This window comes from Salarias fasciatus, chromosome 4, assembly GCF_902148845.1.
Source record: "Salarias fasciatus chromosome 4, fSalaFa1.1, whole genome shotgun sequence".
Taxonomy (NCBI): domain Eukaryota; kingdom Metazoa; phylum Chordata; class Actinopteri; order Blenniiformes; family Blenniidae; genus Salarias; species Salarias fasciatus.
Window position 1 is genome coordinate 2,220,195 of NC_043748.1, and position 20,980 is coordinate 2,241,174.

The following is a 20,980-nucleotide window of genomic DNA, read 5'->3' on the forward strand; positions in this document are numbered from 1 at the left end:
CGAAGCACCCCGCGATCCCCCTGGTTGCCAGGCAACCTAGCCAGGGGGTGGGGTGTGCGACGTACAAACACCCCTATCAGCCAGGAACACCTTGATGCGGGGATATCCCAGCCCAAATTTTGCCGCTCCGCCCTCACAGCACTAGGTCAGTCCATCAACCAGGCGGCGAAACTTGGTCCCGTTTGAGGGGCACATATGGGGCGAAGAGGGTCGAAAAGGGGCAACGTATATAAAAAACATCCTTCTACGTCAGCTTGTTTATGATCTTGGGATTCCCTCTTGATGGAGATTAGGAGGTCATTTGAAGTCATGTGACGTGTACACATGTAGCTAAACACAGCAGGTATATTTGTTGATTGTTTGTCCAAAAAGATTCTGTTTGGCAACTCTTTTGCCTTCGGTCAATCCAAATGTCTGGAAAGGGAGGCAGTGGTGCGTTCATCACGTGCTCTGCCACCTTTACCACCCGCCGCAGGTTCTGGAGCTGATCCAGAGCGACCATCCTCTGTGTCTGACGGAAGCAAACATTATAAAATGAAAACAATGAAGAGAATCTCAGTTCTTTATCTCTGCATCTCACGAGAGCTGACCAGTTGAAACTAGAAACGATGACTCATGCACATATCAAACCAGAATACAGATGCAGTCTCGGCTATCATGCTTTGTCCAGTTTTTTTTTTCTCACACTGGCTCTAAATGAAACATCAAAGATTACACTCTTGAAGAAATAGGATTTTTTTTCAGCTGTTTAAAACGTTGAAATATCTGAGCCCATGTTCAATCCTTGAGCTGGCTTCCCTTTAATGGCTTCAGATGCTTCTTTTCCATCAAAAGCAGTGCTAGGACAGCTTTCTTTGGTCAGCACATGCAATTGTATTTGTTCTTGCAATGAATTGTTTCCTTCCTATCCCTGAGAGAGAAAAACCTTGTTGTGATTCTGGAGTGATCTACCCCCTTTAAGACCTCATACACTGGCTTCTTGGAAAGCTTCCACCTCTCATGAATCCATGAAGAGGGAACCTATTTGTTGAGATTGCCAATCTTTTAGCAGATACTTTCATTTACTTCTTTACCAGATGTCATTGGCTTCTGGGAGCACCAACAGGAAACTCACATAGGCTCAGGGAGAACATGCACACTCCACAAAGGAGGGTTCGCCAAGCAGGTTTGAATCATAAACCTTTCTGTTTAGGTTAAAGGATTATTTTGGTTGACTTGAACTGCATTTCTCTATATCAACACTACATCTTCTCTGTGGATGCATAATCATATAACCAGTGCTGTCAAGGCGTAGTGTTGGGGTTTTGTGTAGGAAAAATTGAAAAAAAAAATGGAGTTAGTCACTTTGTGGAAATAAACAATGAATACATCACCAAAAATTACCATTCTCCATTTAATAATCACACTTTATTATCCTGTCAGTATTAAGGTTTACTTAACAACCCAAGGCACACATCTCAATCTCAAAATGCACATTTGAATGTTGTAAACATGTTAAGGTATTGACCTTTGGCAACACTGGTTATATACCATAGCAAACATACAGACCTAGTTTTTATTAGATGTTATTTAACTGAATTTATGATGGTACTATATAAAGGTCAGCACTGCTCTGTGATTCTGCATCTTTTCTGGAACATTAAGATTGAGGAAGTGAATCTTTTAGTCTACCCAACTCAAAGAGAATGCAGATACAGGAGCCACCATGAGGCAGAGAGGGCCCCAGCTCCTGACTGTGGCCGTGGCTCAGGCCCGTTATCACTGATTGTAGCGGCTATCTGCTGTGTCCATGTGTCTAAACACACAACATACAGACACTCCCAGTATTCACATATAGTGTTTTGCAAAGTATCCCTCTTTAACTTTTCCACATTTTATCACATAACAGTGTAAATGTGTTTTATTGGGATTTTATGTGATACACCAGCACAACGTCCTGCATAATTATGAAGTGGAATGGAAATGATACATGTTTTTTTTTTCTTTTAAAAAAAAACACTGAAAAGTATGGAGTACAAAAATCGTCTGCCCCTTTCAGTAAATACCTTGTAGAGCCACCTTTCACGGTTGTCTTTTGGGATCTGTTTTGCAAATCTACATTCTGAAGTTCTTGCCCAAAATAGCTCAATCAGATTGGATGAAGAGTGTCTGTGAACAGCAACTTTCAAGTCATTCCAGAGATTTTATGTTGAATGATGGGCTAGAGTTTGACTTTTATCCATCCTAACACATGAGTATGCTTTGATTTAAACCTTTTCATTGTAGCTCTGACTGTGTGTTTTGGGTCGTTTTCCTGCTGGAAGGGGAAAACATAAGCCCACTGGGTCAAAACCAGCCTGCAAGAGGCTCTAATCCGGCCTGCCAAGCCACCAAGCAACTGTGAAAAATATCAAAGAAAACAAAGAAGCCACCGCAGCAAAGTCCTCGTATGGGCAACTGTACTTGGCAATAAAAATGAATCTGATTCTGATTCTGAATAACAAATTTCTTAGCGGACACAACACAACACAGAGACTCGAACTGAGATACAAGTGACGGTGCCATGGAAGCTAGCAAGCCAGCAGTAGCCTCAAAGCCATGCTATCAGGGTCAGCTAGGAAAAACATGGAGATTACAACAGCTATAGGAGAAGTTTTTTTTCGAGTATTTCACTGCATTTCGCTCCTGAAGTATCATTGAAATTATCTTCATGTTGAGAGCGCAGTCATTTTCAATGGAAATTGTTTGATTTTGTGAATATATACATATATTTTCATCATGTGCTCTCAAAAAAGAGAAGTCACTTGCTGGGTGATCATAAATTAACGGGAAGTATTTCCATTTGATTAAAAGGAGCTACTTTAGCAATAAACTATTTTGTAGTCTGACCTAAATATAAATATATTATGTCATTATCTTTAATTGGTCACCAAATAACAAAGATTGAGTCAAAGTTTGCATAACAACTTACTGCCAATTGCAGTGAAATGTTGTTTATCTCATGCAAATTTGCATCAAAGAAGCAGAAAAGTACATTTTAACATGATATGTGAGAATGCTGAGTTATTGAGCATTAACACTAAAAATAACTTGTACTGTAACACTGAAAACAATTTTTAAAGCTGTCATCATACTTTAGACAACTTTAACTGCATCATGACAGATAACTGGGGTTAAACTGTGATATATGAAGGGTGTGAAATGGACAGAGCAGCTTGATTGATGATTGAAAGCTAAAAAAAAAAACATTTATATATAGATCTAGAAGCATAAAGCTTATTAAATCCTACCCCATCTTTATGAATTGAGCTGAACTCGGCTGCTTTTGTAACCCGGCAGTAACTTCTTCCAGATGATGCTGACAGATTAAGGGGATTTTGTGTTTCATAGCAGCATCACTTCATGGCAGCTGTTGTGTCCCTCTCGGATGTTTACAATAGCGCCCCTAGTGGAGAGGGCAGCAGCAGGATCAACTGGTGTGCTTCTCTCTGCTGCTGCTCATCACATGATGTTTGTCTGCTCGGGGCTCAGTGGCGGACCCTCTGATCGACAGAAAAGTGTAAATGTTTAAAGGAAAAATGTAGCGTTAAATGAAGAAAAAAAATGACATGTCTTTAGGTTATTCACCTATATATTTATAAATGTACACAGGGTTGGATATGTATTTAAATAATATGCATATTATTCATATTAAAAATTCCGGGAGCATCATTCCGATCATTTGAATGGTCCAGCCCACTGAAGATCAATTCAGAGTGAATTTGAGGATCACGAAGCCCGACATGAGAGACTCGGTGTTAGTAAGTGGTGAGCTCTATCAGCATTACAGCAAGCTGGGCTGGGAGTTATCACCGAGAGCCAGAGCCCCAGACCACAGACCCACCTCCTCTGCTCCCAACAAACTGCACAGCAAGCCTTCCACATGCTTGTGAGACTGTTTCTGTTGGGTTTGCATGTTCTTCTTAATCATGCAGGATATTCCTGTTGTCTGAAAAGCATTTGACATTAATTGGTTCTTTTTAAATTGACTGAGTGTGTGTGTGTGTGTGCGTGTTTGCATGAACTCAGCCAGAGTTCAGAGGTTACTACTACTCAGAGGTTATTTTGTTTTCCCCCAGACAAACACTCCCTCAGTTGAATTGTCTCTATATTTGACCTCAGAGTGTGAGTGTCTGTAAGAAAAAAGGAAAAGGGGAAAAAAAAAGAATAAGCAAAATGCTCCAGATGGCAACCATTGAATCTGGCGCCCCTTAGTGTAACAAAGCAGGAAGATACTGAGGGAATATACTTGACCCCTCACCAACCACTGATTCAAAAAGCTGCTTTTTAGGTAAAGCTCAGTTCAAGTTTACTATTTACATTTATTTAGCGCCAATAAGAACACATTATTTTATTTTTTATATTCATATTCATATTATTAAACACTTTAACTGAACAGAACCAGAATAGATATCTTGCTGTTCCAGTCGGGGACAAGTGATCGAAGGAGAGAGATAGACTGGAGAGAGAACAATAGACACACATGCACTTGCTGCAAAAAACTACCTGATCAGAGAGAGAGAGAGAGGGGGGGGGGGGGGGGGGGGGGGGGGCAAACAACTGAAACAACAGGTGAGAATTAGTGACATATAATAGTGAAATATCTTTGTATGGAGAGGAACTATGCTCAGTGTTGGTCTGGAGGCCTGAATCAGTCCCAACTCTAAGCTTTATTAAATGGAAAAAAGTAACCTTCAAAGTTGATCCTGTGTTGGCCTCCCTAACTGAAACTGGTTCCACATGACGGGAGCCTGATAGCTGAAAGCTCTACCTCTTGTTCTACTTTCAGGACAAGTGAAAAACAAGACAGTCCTGCAGACTGTTGCAACCCAAGTTCAAAAATCTGTTGGAATTTAAATGGATTGCTTCATTTTAAAACTAAGACAAATAAATAATTTGGAACAACTTTTGAATTATGTCCACTGGCAGCTTTTATCTTATCTGTAAGCCATATGAAAACAATCTTGTTTTATGTGGGCTGGTCAACGGAAAACGTCATCGGTAGTTACTGAGCAACATTCCTCATGAACTCACAACACATGATCATCCAGGGAGGGAATCAAGCATATGTAAAAGACACTCCTTAATGCACTGCAGCCTTCAAGATGTGGGTGTGTTCAGAGAGTCACAGTCAGGAGAGTTAAGAGATCATTATCTTTATTCAAACCCTGCCTGAGGAAATGATTGACGTGATCTGCGTGAGTCCGACCGATCAGTGAGTGATCGTCTTGAGAGATACGGCCGATCGCTGGAGCTGTGGAACCCAATGACAAGTTCATGCCAAGTTCATTGCAGTTTTTATTTATTTTCATCATCATGTTTGTTTTAAAAGAACAAAACAAATTCAAAATTGGTACGCACAAAGTGAGAGAAACCGTTTCGCATTGCATTATTTCACAGGAAAGTGAGACACTGAAGCACAGTTCGCAAACCCGTAGAACCAGTAAACAAGAGCGAGAAAGAAATCGATTAATGCAGCGGAGGGCAGAGCGGTGCGGACGCACCAGCAGTCCCCTGACGTACTTCATATCATGTGCGTTGCTTAAAACGAGGATTTGCATGTAAGATGATCAAACAGAAAAGAAGACATGAGGCAGGTTGAGAGTGCCAGGCAACAAAGTGCAGGGGAAAAACGAAAATGAAACTCAGCTCCCTTTCAAGCATCTGCAAAGACCATCCCCCCTGTCTTTACTCCTACTGGGAGGACGCTCCAGGACTGGAGACATCATACCATAGCCTTGAGACTTTAAGCTACAGTAATCATTAGCATCCGAGAGCATCGCCATGGGAGAAGAGAGAGGGGGGATTGAGAGATCTGCATCAGAACGTTTCTCCATCCCGGTCAGCAGCGGGTTCAGGTGGTCAACCAGAGGCGGGACGCTGCTGGATGGAGGTTTTTACATGATGACACACGGTGCCCGGCTCTTAGTGATCTCCTGTACAGTCTTCCCGTCGTGGGCATCCTGGACTGCCTTCATGATCTGAGGCAAAACCAGAACAAAATGAAATAAATGTGGGAACTGCTCTTCCAGGTCAACTTCATCATGCCACTCACGTCGTCCTCATAAGGGAAGCCACCGAGAGTCAGCTTGGAGAAGATCACCTTGCCATTGATTTCAACCTCAAAGCTGCCTAAAAGAAACAAATTAGGAAGAAATCTTTGACACGGAAAGCTTTGATGTTCCACCCACGCTGAGTTAACAGGATAAAGTCTTCTTTTAAAGGTTTAACGATGGTTTCTGTGCACTCACTGGATCTCCCCACGAAGCCAGACACGTCCGCCTCTGGAAACTCATCCTTCACCGTCCGGGCGAGCTCCATGTAGCGGGGCTCGTACCCTCATTTACCGCTACACGGTTAAAAAAAAAAAAAAAAAAAAGACAAAAACACGGGTTTAGCACGCTTTGCTGATGGCATTTCAAGAGTAACACAATGTTCTCATGCACAACCGGGGCATCTGGAGTTAGCTTAGTGATGCTAATCTTGCTATAAGAGCGCAATAAAACTGAGATTTTACAGGAAAGAGAGCGGACAAGTGTTGGCTATTAATAAGAGTAAAGAGTGAGAAAGAGATATTTACCAGTATTCGACTCTAATTATCACCCCCATCGTGGCTGATGTTCCGGTTTTTCACGGCGCGTCTGTCTCCGTTAAAGGCTCCGTGCGCTCCGGTGTAGCTGCTAACAGCTTGTGTATTACCGTCAGCGGGGCGGGGCTTATATCACTCCGCAGCAGGCAGGACAGCTCGGCTGTCACCACCCGGCTGTCCGGGCGTGGAAACCTAACACACCCTCCACAGAAGACTTATTTTCTCGCCATAATGCGGATATACGCTACATAATAATTATTTATTGTATTTAACAAGGCCTTTGTCGTCATTTAAAACCAATTTATACCCCATTCACAAAGATGTGTCTGTTGGAAAGCCATACTTCCAAGTTAAGAGTTCTCACGTGACAATAAGCAAGCGACACATCCTTAACAATTTACCAAAAAAAAAAAAAAAAAAAAAAGGAAATGAAAAGTCTTTTCAGCACCCGCATAAGCTGACACAGTCATAAAATATGTACAGTACCTGTTTCTGTCGAGTGATATCAACATTTTGCATAATGCAAAATGAATAATGCAGTTTTTTTGGTTATGGGCTGCTTGGTTGATTCTGAAAAGATGCATTACAGTTTGATTGCTGAATCTACGTTGTTTTTTTTGCAGGGATCACCCCCTCACAACCCTGAATTAAGGTAAATTCCTGATTCAGTCATGCATTTAATCAAAGATATCCATCAGCGAGTCACACGTTCACAATTTTTCCTGCTTTAATTTCATCTCCCTCTACTAAACTGTGATTCTTTTCTATTTGTGGAAGTCAGCAGCTACAGCATGTGAGGCGGAATGAAACCTTTTCTGGAAAACTCTCTTAAGACCTTCACAGAACACACTCACAGGGTTGGGATTTTCATGCTGGGGTCATTTCTGTTTTTATTCTGATGTTTCAGGCTTCTGCAGTGGAGTTTCAGTAGGTTCTCCCATCAGATGTTTTTCATCTGTCAGCAGGCCGAGTAACCAGATCCCCCTGGTTCTTCCAGTGGAGGCGTGACTGTGGCAACATCCACAACAACAGCAGGTGCAGTCTGACTAACAGTGACGCTGCGTTTTCTGGCTCCACATACATGCAAAGCACAGTTCAAACAGCTGTCTGGCTCTTTCTCAGACTGGCGCTTAATCAGTGACAAGTTACTGAAATTTAAACCGACTCCAGAGTATTTTAACAGAACAAAACTTGTAACCCTATGTGCTTTGTTATTAAAGGTTTCAATGTGTCCTCACCTACTTATAAGACGTTAAAAACATCTTGTATCTTTTTAAAATCAAATCATGGGGTCCCATACACTCTGATGACAAATCAAAAACATAGAGAATCACTTCAGGGAATAAGCTGAACTAACTTTATGAATCTTATCCAGCATGTAAACAAAGTCTGATGCAAAAAGAAGACCAGTTGCTGGAGGTTTCAGGATGTGATTGATGACTTTTTTAACTGATCAAGAAGCAGGAGAATCCAAGACCTGGACTTGTAGAGAAGTTTAAGGAGGAAAAGGTTCAAATTAAAGAAAAAAAAAATGCTTTTAAGGGAAAAAATAGTGCGCTGCACTCCAAAATCCATCCATCCATCCATCCATATTATTTGGACCAACACAGGGTGAAAGTACGTCCTGATAACCAGGAAATTAAATCTGTATGGAAATCAACCTAAGAGAAAATAAGATCCATTGTTTAATCTATTCAGCACAAATTGTAGGAGGAGGCCAAAATAGCCAATACAGACACAATCACAGCATGTGAACGATACACAAAGAGTTTCCAGTGGGAGTTTTCTTGAGAGGCAACGTCATCAACCACTGCCCCACTGTGCCGCCTGCAGATAGACGTCAGGTCACTTCATTCAGGAAACAATACAGGAAACTGTCATTACAGTCACGTAATTGAAGACAGATTTAGCCTATTTATTGACCCTTGATTGTAAATCTACCAGTATCAACAGAAAGCTGATAAAAGTGTCCCAGTATGTACATACGTGTGTGTGTGTGTGTGTGGTAAATGTTTGTCCACGGAGTGGGCTGTCATGCTGTCTCACAGAGGTGTGGTCCTGACCGGCCGGAGCATGTGCAGTCTGATTGCTCACGGCAGACGACCTTCAGACTCATAACCTGGAACTCCAATCTTATCACGAGCCACGGGATTTCGAAAAAACACAAGCAGTGTGAAGGAATGAGGAGTGTTTGGGACTCACAGATTTGAGATGGCAGCCGCCGATCCGTCTGCATGTAAGTCTTCTGATCGCCTTCGACATGTATTGATTGTCTGGATTGTCTCATTTCGGAGACGCTGTCCTGAAATCACAAATGAGGCTGTACTTTGCGAAAGATTAAACTTCCGAGTTTGGGAGGGCTGAAGTTGTTTCAGTCAGCAAAAATCTGTGTATTTACAGGAAATTGTAGTCTATTTTTTACTATTTAAACGTGCTGAATGATATCTTTTCAACTCAGGTAACGGTTTATTTTCAATCCTTTGTCGAGCTGTTTCAGTAGAAGATGAATAGAGAGAGTAAAACTAAAGTCTTCCATAAACAAAAACACATGCAGAGCGGCAACGGCGGTCTTCTCAGATCCCCGAATGTCTTCTCTTTTCTCATTTCAGGGAATGGCTGGTGTGCGTCTCAGTTACAGATCGTACTTCTGGGAGGCAGGAACTCTGGGAAGAGCTGTGTGGGGAACCTGCTCCTGGGGAAAGAGGAGTTTGTGACCCGGGAGAGGACGGCGTGCTCCCGCCGGCTGGGCGTGGCGGCCGGACGCCGGCTCACGGTGGTGGACACCCCCGGCTGGTGGTGCGACTTCGGCGTCCGGGACACGTCGGAGCTGGTGAAGCGGGAGATCGTCTCGGGCGCCGCGCTGTGCTCGCCGGGCCCCCACGTCTTCCTCATCACGGTCAAGGCCGACTCGGCCTTCTCGGAGCGGCGGCGGCGGGCCGTGGAGGAGCACGTGGCCCTGCTGGGGGACGAGGTGTGGAGCCACTGCATGCTGGTTCTCACCTCTACTGATGGACGGCAGCAGGCCGGAGCAGAGGAGTGTGTGGAGAGGGGGGGGGACGCCCTCCGATGGCTCGCCGAGAAGTGCGGTCGGAGGTGCCACCGCCTCGTCCTGAGGGACGGCGCCGACGCCGCAGAGCTGCTGGAGAAGATCCACACACTGGTGGAGGAAAACGGAAACAGGGTGTATGAGATGCAGGAGGACGTCTTACGGGCCAACGCAGAGGAGATGAGGGAGGTGGAGCGAAGGGCTCAGCTGAGGCTGATGAGGATGAAGCAACACAGATCTCTGATGAGAGGTGAGACTTCTTCTTTTCCTGACGTCCTGGACTGGGACGACCATCCTCTGCTTGGAGTATTTTGTTTTTTTCTTTTGCTCACAAACACCTGTACTTTCTTCTTAACATGATCTTCAACTCAGCTTTATTCGTTCAGCTTCAAACTTGTTCCCAAATGCGGAAAACGCAACTTTTCTGAAACACTCCAACTCCGTCTCCATGGAAACGGGGGAAAACTCAACCTTTTGTAAACACTGATTCTGAAACGTTGTTACTACATCGTTTTCAGCATTTCTGCTGTTTTGGTGCAAAAGAAAATACCATCTTCAAAACACTGCTGACTAATCAGGAAATTTCATTGAAACAAAAATGATGTGCTTTCATTTGAAACAGTCATAACAGTGGTGTGTGTGTGTTTACACACACGATTCCTTCAAGAGGCATTATTAAGAATTATGTTTGTACTTGAGCACCTTTTTTACTGAATTGAAGAAGTTCTTTAAGTATTCTTTTACACAAGCAATTGCTTCTGCTTAAATAAAGCGAGAACGTTTCTGTAGCTCTGCCTGTATTTCTACAACCATTCCAGAGATATTCACATGTTTTTACAACTGAACAAATCTTAAAAGTCTTTACAATGTCCTGAGCTTTTCATAATAACATAAAACAATCTTGTAAACCTTCAAGCCTATTTTGATGGAATTATAAGTACCAACAAGTGTGAAAATCTTCAGAGCAAGTTTGATGCTTTGCCATGAAATGATTTGTTTTTTCTTGCAAGTAAAGCTGCAAGTGAAAGTAAAACTGGCCATAAACAAATACACATGCATTATGATTACACTCCGTGAGCAGCTAGTTATAAAGCAAGATTGTTTTCTGATAACAATTGCTCCAAAAAAAGAAGAACAAATGATTTACACGTTAATTTAAACTCTGGCTGTACTCTATCGAGACTTACGATTTTAAGTAAGCAAAGTAGATTGAATAGGGAAAAGTACAAATACTCTAAAATACTACATCTTTGCAGTAATGTGAGTGTAATTTGGTACGTTTCCCCCTGGCAGAAACAGCAGATAATCCAGAAATCTCTGATTCCTCGTTTCAGTTGTTTAATATCTGTTCTTCCAGAGAGGCTGAGGCCGGTCACTGATATCCGGTTGGTGCTGCTGGGAGCAAAGGGTTCTGGGAAGACTTCAGCTCTGAACACCATCCTGGGTCGAGACGCCGCCGGGCCGCTCCGGAGAACGGCTCGCTGCCGGGCCGCGCGGGGCCTGGTGTTCGGGCGGCAGCTGACCGTGGTGGACACGCCGGGCTGGTGGATGAACTACTACTGCGACGAGACCCCCGCCTTTGACCGGAGGGAGCTGGCGCTGAGCCTGTCCCTCTGCCCCCCCGGCCCCCACGCCTTCCTGCTGGTGGTCCGCGTGGACCGGGCCTTCACGGAGACCTACAGGAGGGCGGCGCAGGAGCACCTGGAGCTGATCGGCGAGCGCATCTGGAGCCGCGTGCTCCTGCTCTTCACCTTCGGCGACTGGCTGGGCGGGACCACCACCGAGCGCCACATCGAGAGCGAGGGCCGGCCGCTGCGCTGGCTGGCCGACAGGTGCGGCAACCGGTACCACGTCCTGAACGGCCAGACCAGGGGGGACGGCTTTCAGGTGCGGGAGCTGGTCAGGAAGGTGGAGGAGATGATGGGCGGCGGCGACGGCTGGCACTACGAGATCGAGAGGAGCGCGCTGGAGCAGCTGGAGAGGACGATGAGGCGGGAGGAGCGGCGGGCCGAGGAGAGGCTCGACAGGAGGCAGAGGCAGCGGCAGACGGCCAAGTCGCACATGGGTGAGTCGTGTCTATCGGATCTTTCACTTCGACAAATCCTCACAAACTCACACAGCCTGGTCCTCGCAGAGAGGCTGAACGCCCCGCCGGAGATCAGGATCGTGCTCCTCGGCGGCAGGAAGACGGGGAAGAGCTCCTGTGGGAACACCATCCTCGGCAGACCGAGCTTCGACGCCAACACCCGAACCTCCACCTGCGCCGAGAAGCAAGTCTCCATCCGGGGCAAGACGGTGACGGTGCTGGACACCCCGGGGGGGTTCCCCGTGACCTCCGACCTCCTGACGCCCTCCTGCGTCCTCCTCCTGGTCGTCAACGCCAGCGGCTCGTTCGGGGACGGACACAGGGAGGCGCTGGAGGGGCAGATGGAGGCCGGGGGGCTCGAACCGTGGAGCCGGGCCGCCGTCCTGTTCAGCCACGGCGACTGGCTGGGAGACACCGCCGTCGAGCAGCGCATCGAGAGCGAGGGGGCGCCGCTGCGGGCGCTCGTCGACAGGTGCGGGAACAGATACCACGTGTTGGACAACAAGCGCGGCGGCGACGGGGCTCAGGTCCTGGAGCTGCTGGAGCTGCTGGAGGAGACGCTGGCCGGGGAGAGGATGGCGTCGCTCCGCAGGGGGGACCACATGGGGAGCCATGTCTCTGCTGCAGGAGGGCGGCGGGCGGAAGCAGGGCCGGGCTGCGGTCAGGGGTCACAGGAGGTCGACGGGCAGCAGCTGCACTGTGACCGTGAGTAAACACTTCGCAGCAGGTTTAATCAGTTTAAATTCAGTCCTGATCGTTGAAAGAATCTCCCAAAACATCCAGAAATGAAATGTGTTCATTTATTATTGCACAATTCTTCTTCGTCTTCTGACTTCACGTGCTGTTTGAGTCCAATTCGACCCATTTTGACATTTAACAGCATCAAAAACAATCCTGAACTTTTGATGACTTTTTACTCAAAGTAAAGATTGTTGTTCGCTTGAGTTGGATTCTAAGGTCAAATCAAACTAAAACCGCGAGCCTCTGAGTCACAACCAAACTGCTTGTCATGGTTAAATCGTCAGTTTGATCCTTAAAAAAAACTTTTCAATCACAAGAAAGTCACAAGACACGATGAGCGCAGCATCTGTTCTCACACTCTCTCAGGACGCTGGAAGAAGCATGAAGGGAAATGTGATGTTCGATCCCCGTTCCAGCTTCTGACACAGCATGAAAACAAAGATGATCTATTATTTGAATGAGAATGAGGCTCTTATCGCCTCCAAAATTAACACGCTTTAAACACGAGCAGCATCGTGTCCTCACAGTTTGTGACATAAACCGAGGATGGAGATGTTCCAACAATCCCTCTCAAGTCTTTGGTTTCTTTATGCAGTTGTCAAAAAATGTTCATATCACACCACCGAAGTGCCGGTAAAATATTAAACCTTTTTACTTATGACTAACTAAGAAACTACAATGGAAGATTTGATTTGGAAAAATTCGTGGCTGCAGTGTGTTGGAGCGCCGCCAGGTGGAGCCAAATCCTCAGTTTGCTTGGAAATACAAGGAAAATGAAGCATCACTTGAGAAAACAATGCAGCAAATCTGACAGAATCTCAGAAAATTAAGTAATGAGGCTTGAATAAATGTAAAATCCTTCAATAGTGGCCAGTTTATTTTTGTTTGTTTGATTACTGATTACTGAAAGGAATAATTTTGTTCCAGATAATGAAGTTTCAAAGAGGTTGTTCAATTTAAGAGTTGAAGAGCTTTAGAATTAGACTTAACTGAAGGTTTTCTCCACTAAAAGCAGTTTAGTTAATGAAGAGAAACAACCCATCGATCCTCACAGCAACATTTAAACTGCAGCAGCTGTGATACCTTAGAAACCAGATGTTTTAGAGCATCTTCCTCTCGCTGACTGATGGAACTTCAGCACAGCTTCATGAATTTATGAGTGGACGGCTAATTTCATTGTTCTATCCGTCTTGATATGAACAGAAAATGAATAGAATACAGCAGAGAGCAGGTTAATCTTCAGTATAGCTTTGCCTGATGGAGCTGATGTGTATGAGTAACAGAGAGACAGCCAGAATCCGATCATCAGATGGGTGAAGACTTGTTGCTACGCTTTTTATTGCTGCTATGAATTCACATTAAAGTGTTATTGCTTCCTTCGCAGTGCCCGACTCAACCGCTTCCGCCTCTTATCCATCACCGGATTCCTCGGAGGGTTCAGATGCTTCCCAGGTCGTGGTGTTGCGAGCCAGAGGAGGAGCCAGAGGAGGAAGAGGAGGAGCAGAGGCCAGATTCACTGTCGTCGACGGCTTCTTGTCGTACGTGGCGGCTGTGCTCTCTGGGAGGCGCAGAGCCACGTGGCCCGCGGTGGATTTACCCTTCCAGCTCTGCCGCCCTCTGAGAGGCAGCCTGGTCTCAGGGATGGTGCTGGTTTCTCCTCACGCGCAGCGCCGGATGCTGGCGGAGGAGGAGGCGGAGGCGGTGAGCGTGCACGCCCTGTGCCACCCGGCGCTGAGGGAGCGGACCCTCAGGAGGCTCTACCACAGCGGAGGCCTGCAGGCCCTGATCGACCAGTGGGGGGACAGCAGCCTGGAGGAGCTGGAGGCCTTCATCGACTCCTACTTCCAGATGGTGTGGGAGCAGACCATGGGCTCAGATCAGGCCTCTGAACCCGACTGTCCTGCCCCAGAGGAGGGGGAGGAAGAGGAGGAGGAAGATCAGGAGGAGGAGGTGCTTTCGTCCATCGACAGGAAACTTACAAAGCTGGAGCTGCTGGAGGAGATAAAGAGTGACCTGGCAGAGCTGAGGCAGAGTCTGGAGCGCAGCTGGAAAGCCATCGAGGAGCTCAGACACAAAAACAAGCAGGGTCCCAATAATAACAATAATACACAATATTAACTCACTGTCCAAGGAGCGCCGGCCACTTATTTAAATAAATAGGATATGAAGGCTGGGAATGTAGTCAAAGAACAAAAATGAAAGACATGGCAGCCCTCCATTTGTGCCTGACTAGACTCTGCTCCATTGTCCCTGAGATCAGGTTCAGGTTTTCTGCCATCAGAGAAAACTAAGTTACATGTTTACTGAGATTTTATATTTTGTAGTTCTTCTTTACTTTCGATGTTCTGATCACTGAGTATATATCTGACTTCCTTCTTGCACTGTTCCTATCCTCTCAAGCAGAAAATAGCCTCAAACGAGGGGGAAACCACAGCATGCAAATTTTATACAGAGACATGCAAAGGAATCCGAAGCCAGGTGGCTTTTGCATATTTCATATTTTTCTATGTGTGAGTTTTCTCTTGTACTCCAGTCTCTCGTGTTTATTAAGGTAATTGGTGTCTCCGGAGAGGTAGAAGTGCAAATGTAGCAGTACTTAGCTAAAATAAATAAAGTGCAGAAACTGGGCACAGCCACAGGAATGAACTATTGCAGTTACTTCTCACCTCTGCAGGACAATAGATCAACTGTCATAATGAATTTACATTGTACCATTCACCTGAGATGCAGTTTATATCAAACCACAAAGTGCTAATATTATTTAGAATATTGACTGTATTGATCAGTTTAATGTCATCCATTCAGGATGGAACAAATTAACAATAATAATAATAATAATAATAATAATAATAATAATAGTTAAAAAGGTTATATGTGCACAAACATCTACACGTTTTTCTATGCAAAGAAGAGTTTTCAAGACATTTCTCCCACTAGAGGGCGCTGTTGTACAGGAAAAGGTTACCATTGTCTCGCTCCTGCTGAGCCATGCATCTTCTCCTTTCCTGAAAATATCACAAAATCCTGCAGTGGATTCAATAAATTTGGTTTTGGTGAGGAGCGCAAACAGTTTTCTTTCTTTTTCTTTTTCTCCCGGTGCCACATGGCCGCGTGTGTAAATTATCGGCACATTTCACATGCTCACACGTCTTCCTCCTCACATTTATGTCCTTCGCTTTGGAGCCAGAAACTCCAGATTCCAAGGATCTGGTGCTGGTTAAAAACAGGAAACCCATCTTTTTCTTAGTGTGGAAGACAGAGTCTGCACAGCTTTTCAATTCTGAGTCGTTCAAAGAGGTTTTCAAATGAGTCACACACACACACTCACACACACACACACACACACACACACACACACACAGACTGCAGAGCCTAATGGAGCTGTGCTGAAGTAAACACTGTGAAGGTCCACTGCTTTCAAGGCTGAGTTCACAGCTTCTCTGAGTCTGAGGTGACACCAGGAAGCAGCTGGTGGTTTTTTTCCCTTTATTTCTCAAGTAGGTGAACTTTCTTTGGTGTGGATTCATCTTCCGGCTGCAGCAGTGAATTATCAGATACGCGAAGGCTTCAAAAGGACTGGTGTGTGACATCCAGCATCGGCTCCACGTGGAGGTGAGAGATAAGAGCCTGAAGATGTAAGCCTCTGTATGAGCAGATCATGCAGAAGAAGCCAGAGGAGAAGCTTCGCACTCTGAACTCACAGCGTTTCGCTGCAGAAGACGTGTGAGAGCGAACCAAAGTTTGACTTTTCCAGTAATTACCAAGTCGCACTAATGAAATACCGAGTTACAATTATGGTCTGGATCACTGTGTTGACATATAATAACGTGACATTCAGCAGCCAAGGTGGTTTCAGCTCGTTGTCGCTGCTGCATTTGACTTTCCACGACAACTTTGGAAAAAACCAAGTTGTCGTGTTTTTTTTTTTTTCCTGTCGGCGTGCCATCTCTTCTCCAGTGTGAAAGACCGCATTGTATCATAAACACACGCCTTCAGACAAAACTTCACACATTCTGAAAGCTATTAAAACAACTTGAAACCTTTTTTTTTTCCTGCATGCAATATAAGGTTACATGACAGACCTCAGTTTTGTATACACTTTTTCAAAAAGTCTTTTGATTGTTTTTCTTGAACACCACAGTTTAATATTTTTATTTTTCATTTTTTGCAAAATGATCGACCTGCAGCTTGTCTCCTGTTGTGGTTGAAACCGCCACCAGGCCTCCATCTCTGACGGGTGCCCTCTCTAATGCCTGATGAGACACTGACCTGTCTGTCTCGCGCTCATAACAGTGACGTTTAGTTTCCCGCTGTTGTGCCCGGCGGCGGCTGTTTGGAGCCGACCTGTTACTGAGCTGATACGGCGTCGTCTGAGCCCCGGCATTACTTCTTCTCCTTATCGCCCGCAGCCTGCGCCGTAACAGCCAGCCTCGGCTCGGCCTCCAATCTCCAAAAACGTCGAGATAACTGTTGTTACAGGCAAGAGGATCCTCCGCTGTGTGGAAGCAGGAGCAGGACAGGGGTGTCTGAAGGATGCTCTTACAGGAGGCATAATAGCAAAAAAGGGTGATTTGTCTGCAATCACGGTCTATTTATCTCTGCCAGTCTTCATCCTGGCCGGCTCTCTCTTTGCATTATACCCCTTTGAATATCATTACTCCCCCCGTCTCCTCTCCCCCGGCCGTCTTATCATCTGTCTTCGCCCTGTTGTCAACATGTCATCCATACACTCCGTTCTCCCTCGGCTCGTTTTCTCCCTCCTCTTCTATCTCCCCGCACGTCTTTTCCTCTCTTCGCCGTCCCGCTCCCTCCTCGGGTCTCCATCGAATCAAGTCGTGAGCACTCAGCCCTCCCCTCTCATTAGAGGAGCTCTGCAGCCCTCGAGGAAGTGTGTGTGTGTGTGTGTGTGTGTGTGTGTGTGTGTGTGTGTGTGTGAGATGGATCTTCCTTCTTTCTCCCTTCGATGTGGGTTCTGTTGGGGAGACAATCCTGAACTTGCATCCATCTCCATTAGCGGTGCGATTCCCCCCCCCCCCGACACCGTGTCATGTTTCACTGCCTGCTATGTTTCCAGGTGGAAGAAAAGAAAGGCGATCGGAGAGAGAGGGGAAGGAGGATGGAGAACGGGGAAGAGGGGGATGATTTAGGGCTGCTGCAGAGAAATGGTCCGTACTCGGCTGACGCCCCCCAGGGGGGGGGGGGGGGTCGCTGTCTGGGACATGGTGCAGTGCTGACCACCTCAGCGGGAGCCTTCTGCCATCTCCAGGCCATAAAGAAAGTCTGCGTCTCGACCTCACAGTGACGGAGATAAACACCGTGAGGGCAGGATGACTTTAGTTTTATTCACACAGGTTGGAAATGAAGCAAAGACAGGATTTGCTGATTGTCACGAAGGGTATTTTAAAGGATTATTTTTAATATTGTTGGGATAATCCCCCGATTTAGGCTCCAATTGTGTCAACTTTACATTTATACCAATAAGAACTGAGCTTTTCCCACATATTTAATTGAAGCACGTTCCAGTCAGGCTTCAAGTCAATCAAGACCAAATAACCCTCAAGCTATTCCCAACTCATTTGTTTTCCACTGAAATTAAATACTTCAGAGTAAATGTTTTCACTTGAAAGCTGCGTTAGGTCTTTCTTGGTCTTTTAGATTGAGTGAAAGTCATATAAAAATTATTGTATGTAATAAACAGCGCAAACAGAGCTTGAAATACCCTCAATAAGAGATCGTTTGAAGGCGTTTCTGTCGTTTCGACCTACCCTTTGCTTCCTCGGCTTTATGAGAGTGTGGGTGTCGGGAATCAAGAACCAGAAAACATTCATAACTAGACTGAAGCTCGGGGGTCATATTTGATGTGGTGTGCAAAAAAAACAAAACAAAAACAAAATCCAAAGACTCAACAAAAATATGCTGAAATGAAAAGATCCAAATAAATCTTGGAACAAACGGCCAGATACTCAAATGGGGACATTATTCAAACAAACAAAGCGGAGGAAGAACAGAGAGCACGACAACAAAAACATGGACTAACAGGAGGATGGAAAAGACATTTTGAGGGAGCTTGGAGAGCTAAATGTTACCAGTTGGGTGATTTAAGGAAAACCCTGAGAAATGAATGCCGATAAATGCCGTCTACGCACATCAGGAGGAGAGGAGAATACAGGTTTGACACAAGGTGATCTGACAGAGGCTGAAAGGAAAAGCACACATCCGCAGGGAAGCAATGTCTGACAAGACACCCCGCCACCATTCAACACAGGGAACACAGAGAAATGACAAGACGTGAGACAATAACACAACGACAGCAGGAGCGGGGAACACTGGGTGATGTGGGAAGAAGAAGAAGAAGACGGAGGAACACAAACTAGGAAAACATAGAAAAACAAAGAAAAGTACTAAACAGTGAAGAATGACTGTGTGCTTTCTCCATTTCTTTAATTCAAAACAGGCCTGCAGACATGACTGCATGGTACCACAGTGTTTGAAAACCTTAATTAGGTCTAGATATGTATTCTTTAGTTCACTTTTAGTATGAATTCACCTCTTATCAATTAGTGTAATTTGACTATTAGAGCATAATAGAAAGAATCTTTATCATTCCGAGAGGGAAATTTAGTCTGAAAGCAGTAGTGGATGGTTGCTGTGCATCATAATTATCATAGTTATGAATATGAATACGAATATGGTGTTTCAACAAAAACTAATGCAAAGAAGAGCAGAAATTCGAATGTTGTTGCTTAATTGATTGAACAAACTGTATGAGAGCAGCTGTGTGACGGGGCCTTGGCAGCACTGCAGTATTTCTCAATGAAACCTGTCTGTGTGGAGTTTTCTCTGGACATCCAATGATATCTTTCATCTTTCACTGCTGTAAATCCATCAGTTTCCAATGACTCCTCTAAAACAAGTGAGGCCTACTACCCTGTTTCCATTTCACAATGGCAGTTTGATACACTTCACCAAAATCCCAATCATACCAGATGGTTTCAGGCTCTCTTTTTCTGCCAGATAAATAAAGATGGCATACGGCTGTGTTCTTGTTGTTCTAGTAACATTTGACTGTGAGAGATTTTGACTCTCGATAGGGAAAAGACAATCCGAGGCTTGTTTTCGTGAGGGGAGGTGGACAAAAGGTTAAAGTCTTTGATTTCAAATGACCATCCATCAGGAGAAACACAGGACATTAATGTGGGAACTTGTGGCCTCATTGAGAAGTCATTACAACGCCATATTTAGCCTGTGGGAACAATTTCACTGGAACGGTTCAAGAACAGACTGAATAAATCCAGGCTTGGAGGGTGGAGGTGATGGAGGAGTGTAAGGTAAATGAGGTATGTACGGGCTTTGCTGCCACCTGGCCTGTACCAGAGCAGGCACACGCACACACACAAACACGCACACACACACACAGGCCTCCCCTCGTCCATCTTCCCAAATCCACGTCTGTCATGCTGCCCCATCAGGATATGCCGGGTCAGGAAAAAAAACCTCGAGGGCAAAGTTCAGGAAACAATTAGGGAAAATAACGGCTCGCCAGTGGACCGGATTCCGCCTCCGTTTTCAATATGCATCTGTTTCTCAGAAGATCTCACTCGTTAAATCATTAACCCCACGGCCGGCGTCCACAAAGGAGGAAAGGTAACAGAGTTGCGTGTTCAAAACTTAGACGCCATCTGCTTCACAAGTGGCTACAAGAGCTATTACAGACAAAAGGGATGAGAGGAGCCCCCCCTCCACCCCCCTCTTCCACGCCCCTCCTCCTGTAAATCAATGAAGGCTCCCTGGGTTTGTGGTTTGACCCCGAAGTCGATTTCACCTTCAGACATTTTGTTCCCAACGAGGGCCAACCGCTCTCACAGCACTCCATCTCTTCCACATGTCAGTCACACTCAGAAACGCCACACATCACGGCGTGTCTGGCATATCCTGCGATTTAATGACCGTGTGCGGGATTGCAGCGTCGTGACCAAGCATGACAACCATGAAAGATATGGTTTGGACTGTAAACACACATCAAAACACATTATTAATTTAATGGATTTTCAAGTTCAGAGTGGCGACTGTTTTGCTCTGTCTGTCGGTTATTGTGACAACTGTCTGGAGAATTACTGTGAAATATCGTACAGATACATGTGGTCCATGGACAGCTGCCATGTCTTTTCAAGTCTTTTGTCATTTCTCAAAAAAATACTACATAATAACTGTGAGCAGAACATTTCACAGTTGTTTATTGCGTTGCCATGAAAGCTTGGATGTGCAGTTTGCTATGTGGCAAATTACTAACATTTTTCAGTTTATGTGCAACACTTGCTACGCTGGTGAAAATGATTCATGTCAGTGATTATTTCCACCATCCTCAGATGTCCATGACATTCACAATGACCAGAGAGCAGATCAAGCTTCTATTTTAGGAAGGGAACATACAATGCAATTTATATTGTATGAAAAATTAGCACATACCTTTCACTAATAAGCCTGGTGTGTATTAGAATGA

The 20,980-nt window shown here is 45.1% G+C and overlaps 2 protein-coding genes across 2 annotated transcripts; one reads left to right on the forward strand and one right to left on the reverse strand.

The window, feature by feature from the left end:
• Window positions 1–5,298: 5,298 nt before the first annotated feature.
• Window positions 5,299–6,724, reverse strand: LOC115387300 (migration and invasion enhancer 1-like). Its single transcript, XM_030089968.1, has 4 exons — window positions 6,599–6,724; window positions 6,270–6,367; window positions 6,074–6,150; window positions 5,299–5,999 (listed from the first exon to the last, which is right to left on the reverse strand). The coding sequence occupies exons 1-4, from the start codon at window positions 6,625–6,627 to the stop codon at window positions 5,916–5,918; spliced, it is 288 nt and encodes a 95-aa protein (XP_029945828.1). The 5' UTR covers window positions 6,628–6,724; the 3' UTR covers window positions 5,299–5,915.
• A 2,068-nt stretch (window positions 6,725–8,792) lies between these two features.
• LOC115386654 (GTPase IMAP family member 8) lies at window positions 8,793–18,717 on the forward strand. The gene is made up of 6 exons (XM_030089066.1): window positions 8,793–8,843; window positions 9,217–9,903; window positions 11,011–11,718; window positions 11,788–12,444; window positions 13,865–14,566; window positions 18,674–18,717. The coding sequence occupies exons 1-6, from the start codon at window positions 8,819–8,821 to the stop codon at window positions 18,715–18,717; spliced, it is 2,823 nt and encodes a 940-aa protein (XP_029944926.1). The 5' UTR covers window positions 8,793–8,818.
• Window positions 18,718–20,980: the final 2,263 nt, after the last annotated feature.

What these genes read in the sequence shown, in the direction of transcription:
- LOC115386654 (XM_030089066.1), top strand. Translation starts at nt 8,819, where the DNA reads ATGGCAGCCGCCGATCCGTCTGCAT. An exon ending in AGCCGCCGATCCGTCTGCAT is followed by an intron (nt 8,844 to 9,216) that starts GTAAGTCTTCTG and finishes TTCTCATTTCAG; the next exon opens with GGAATGGCTGGTGTGCGTCT. An exon ending in ACACAGATCTCTGATGAGAG is followed by an intron (nt 9,904 to 11,010) that starts GTGAGACTTCTT and finishes CTGTTCTTCCAG; the next exon opens with AGAGGCTGAGGCCGGTCACT.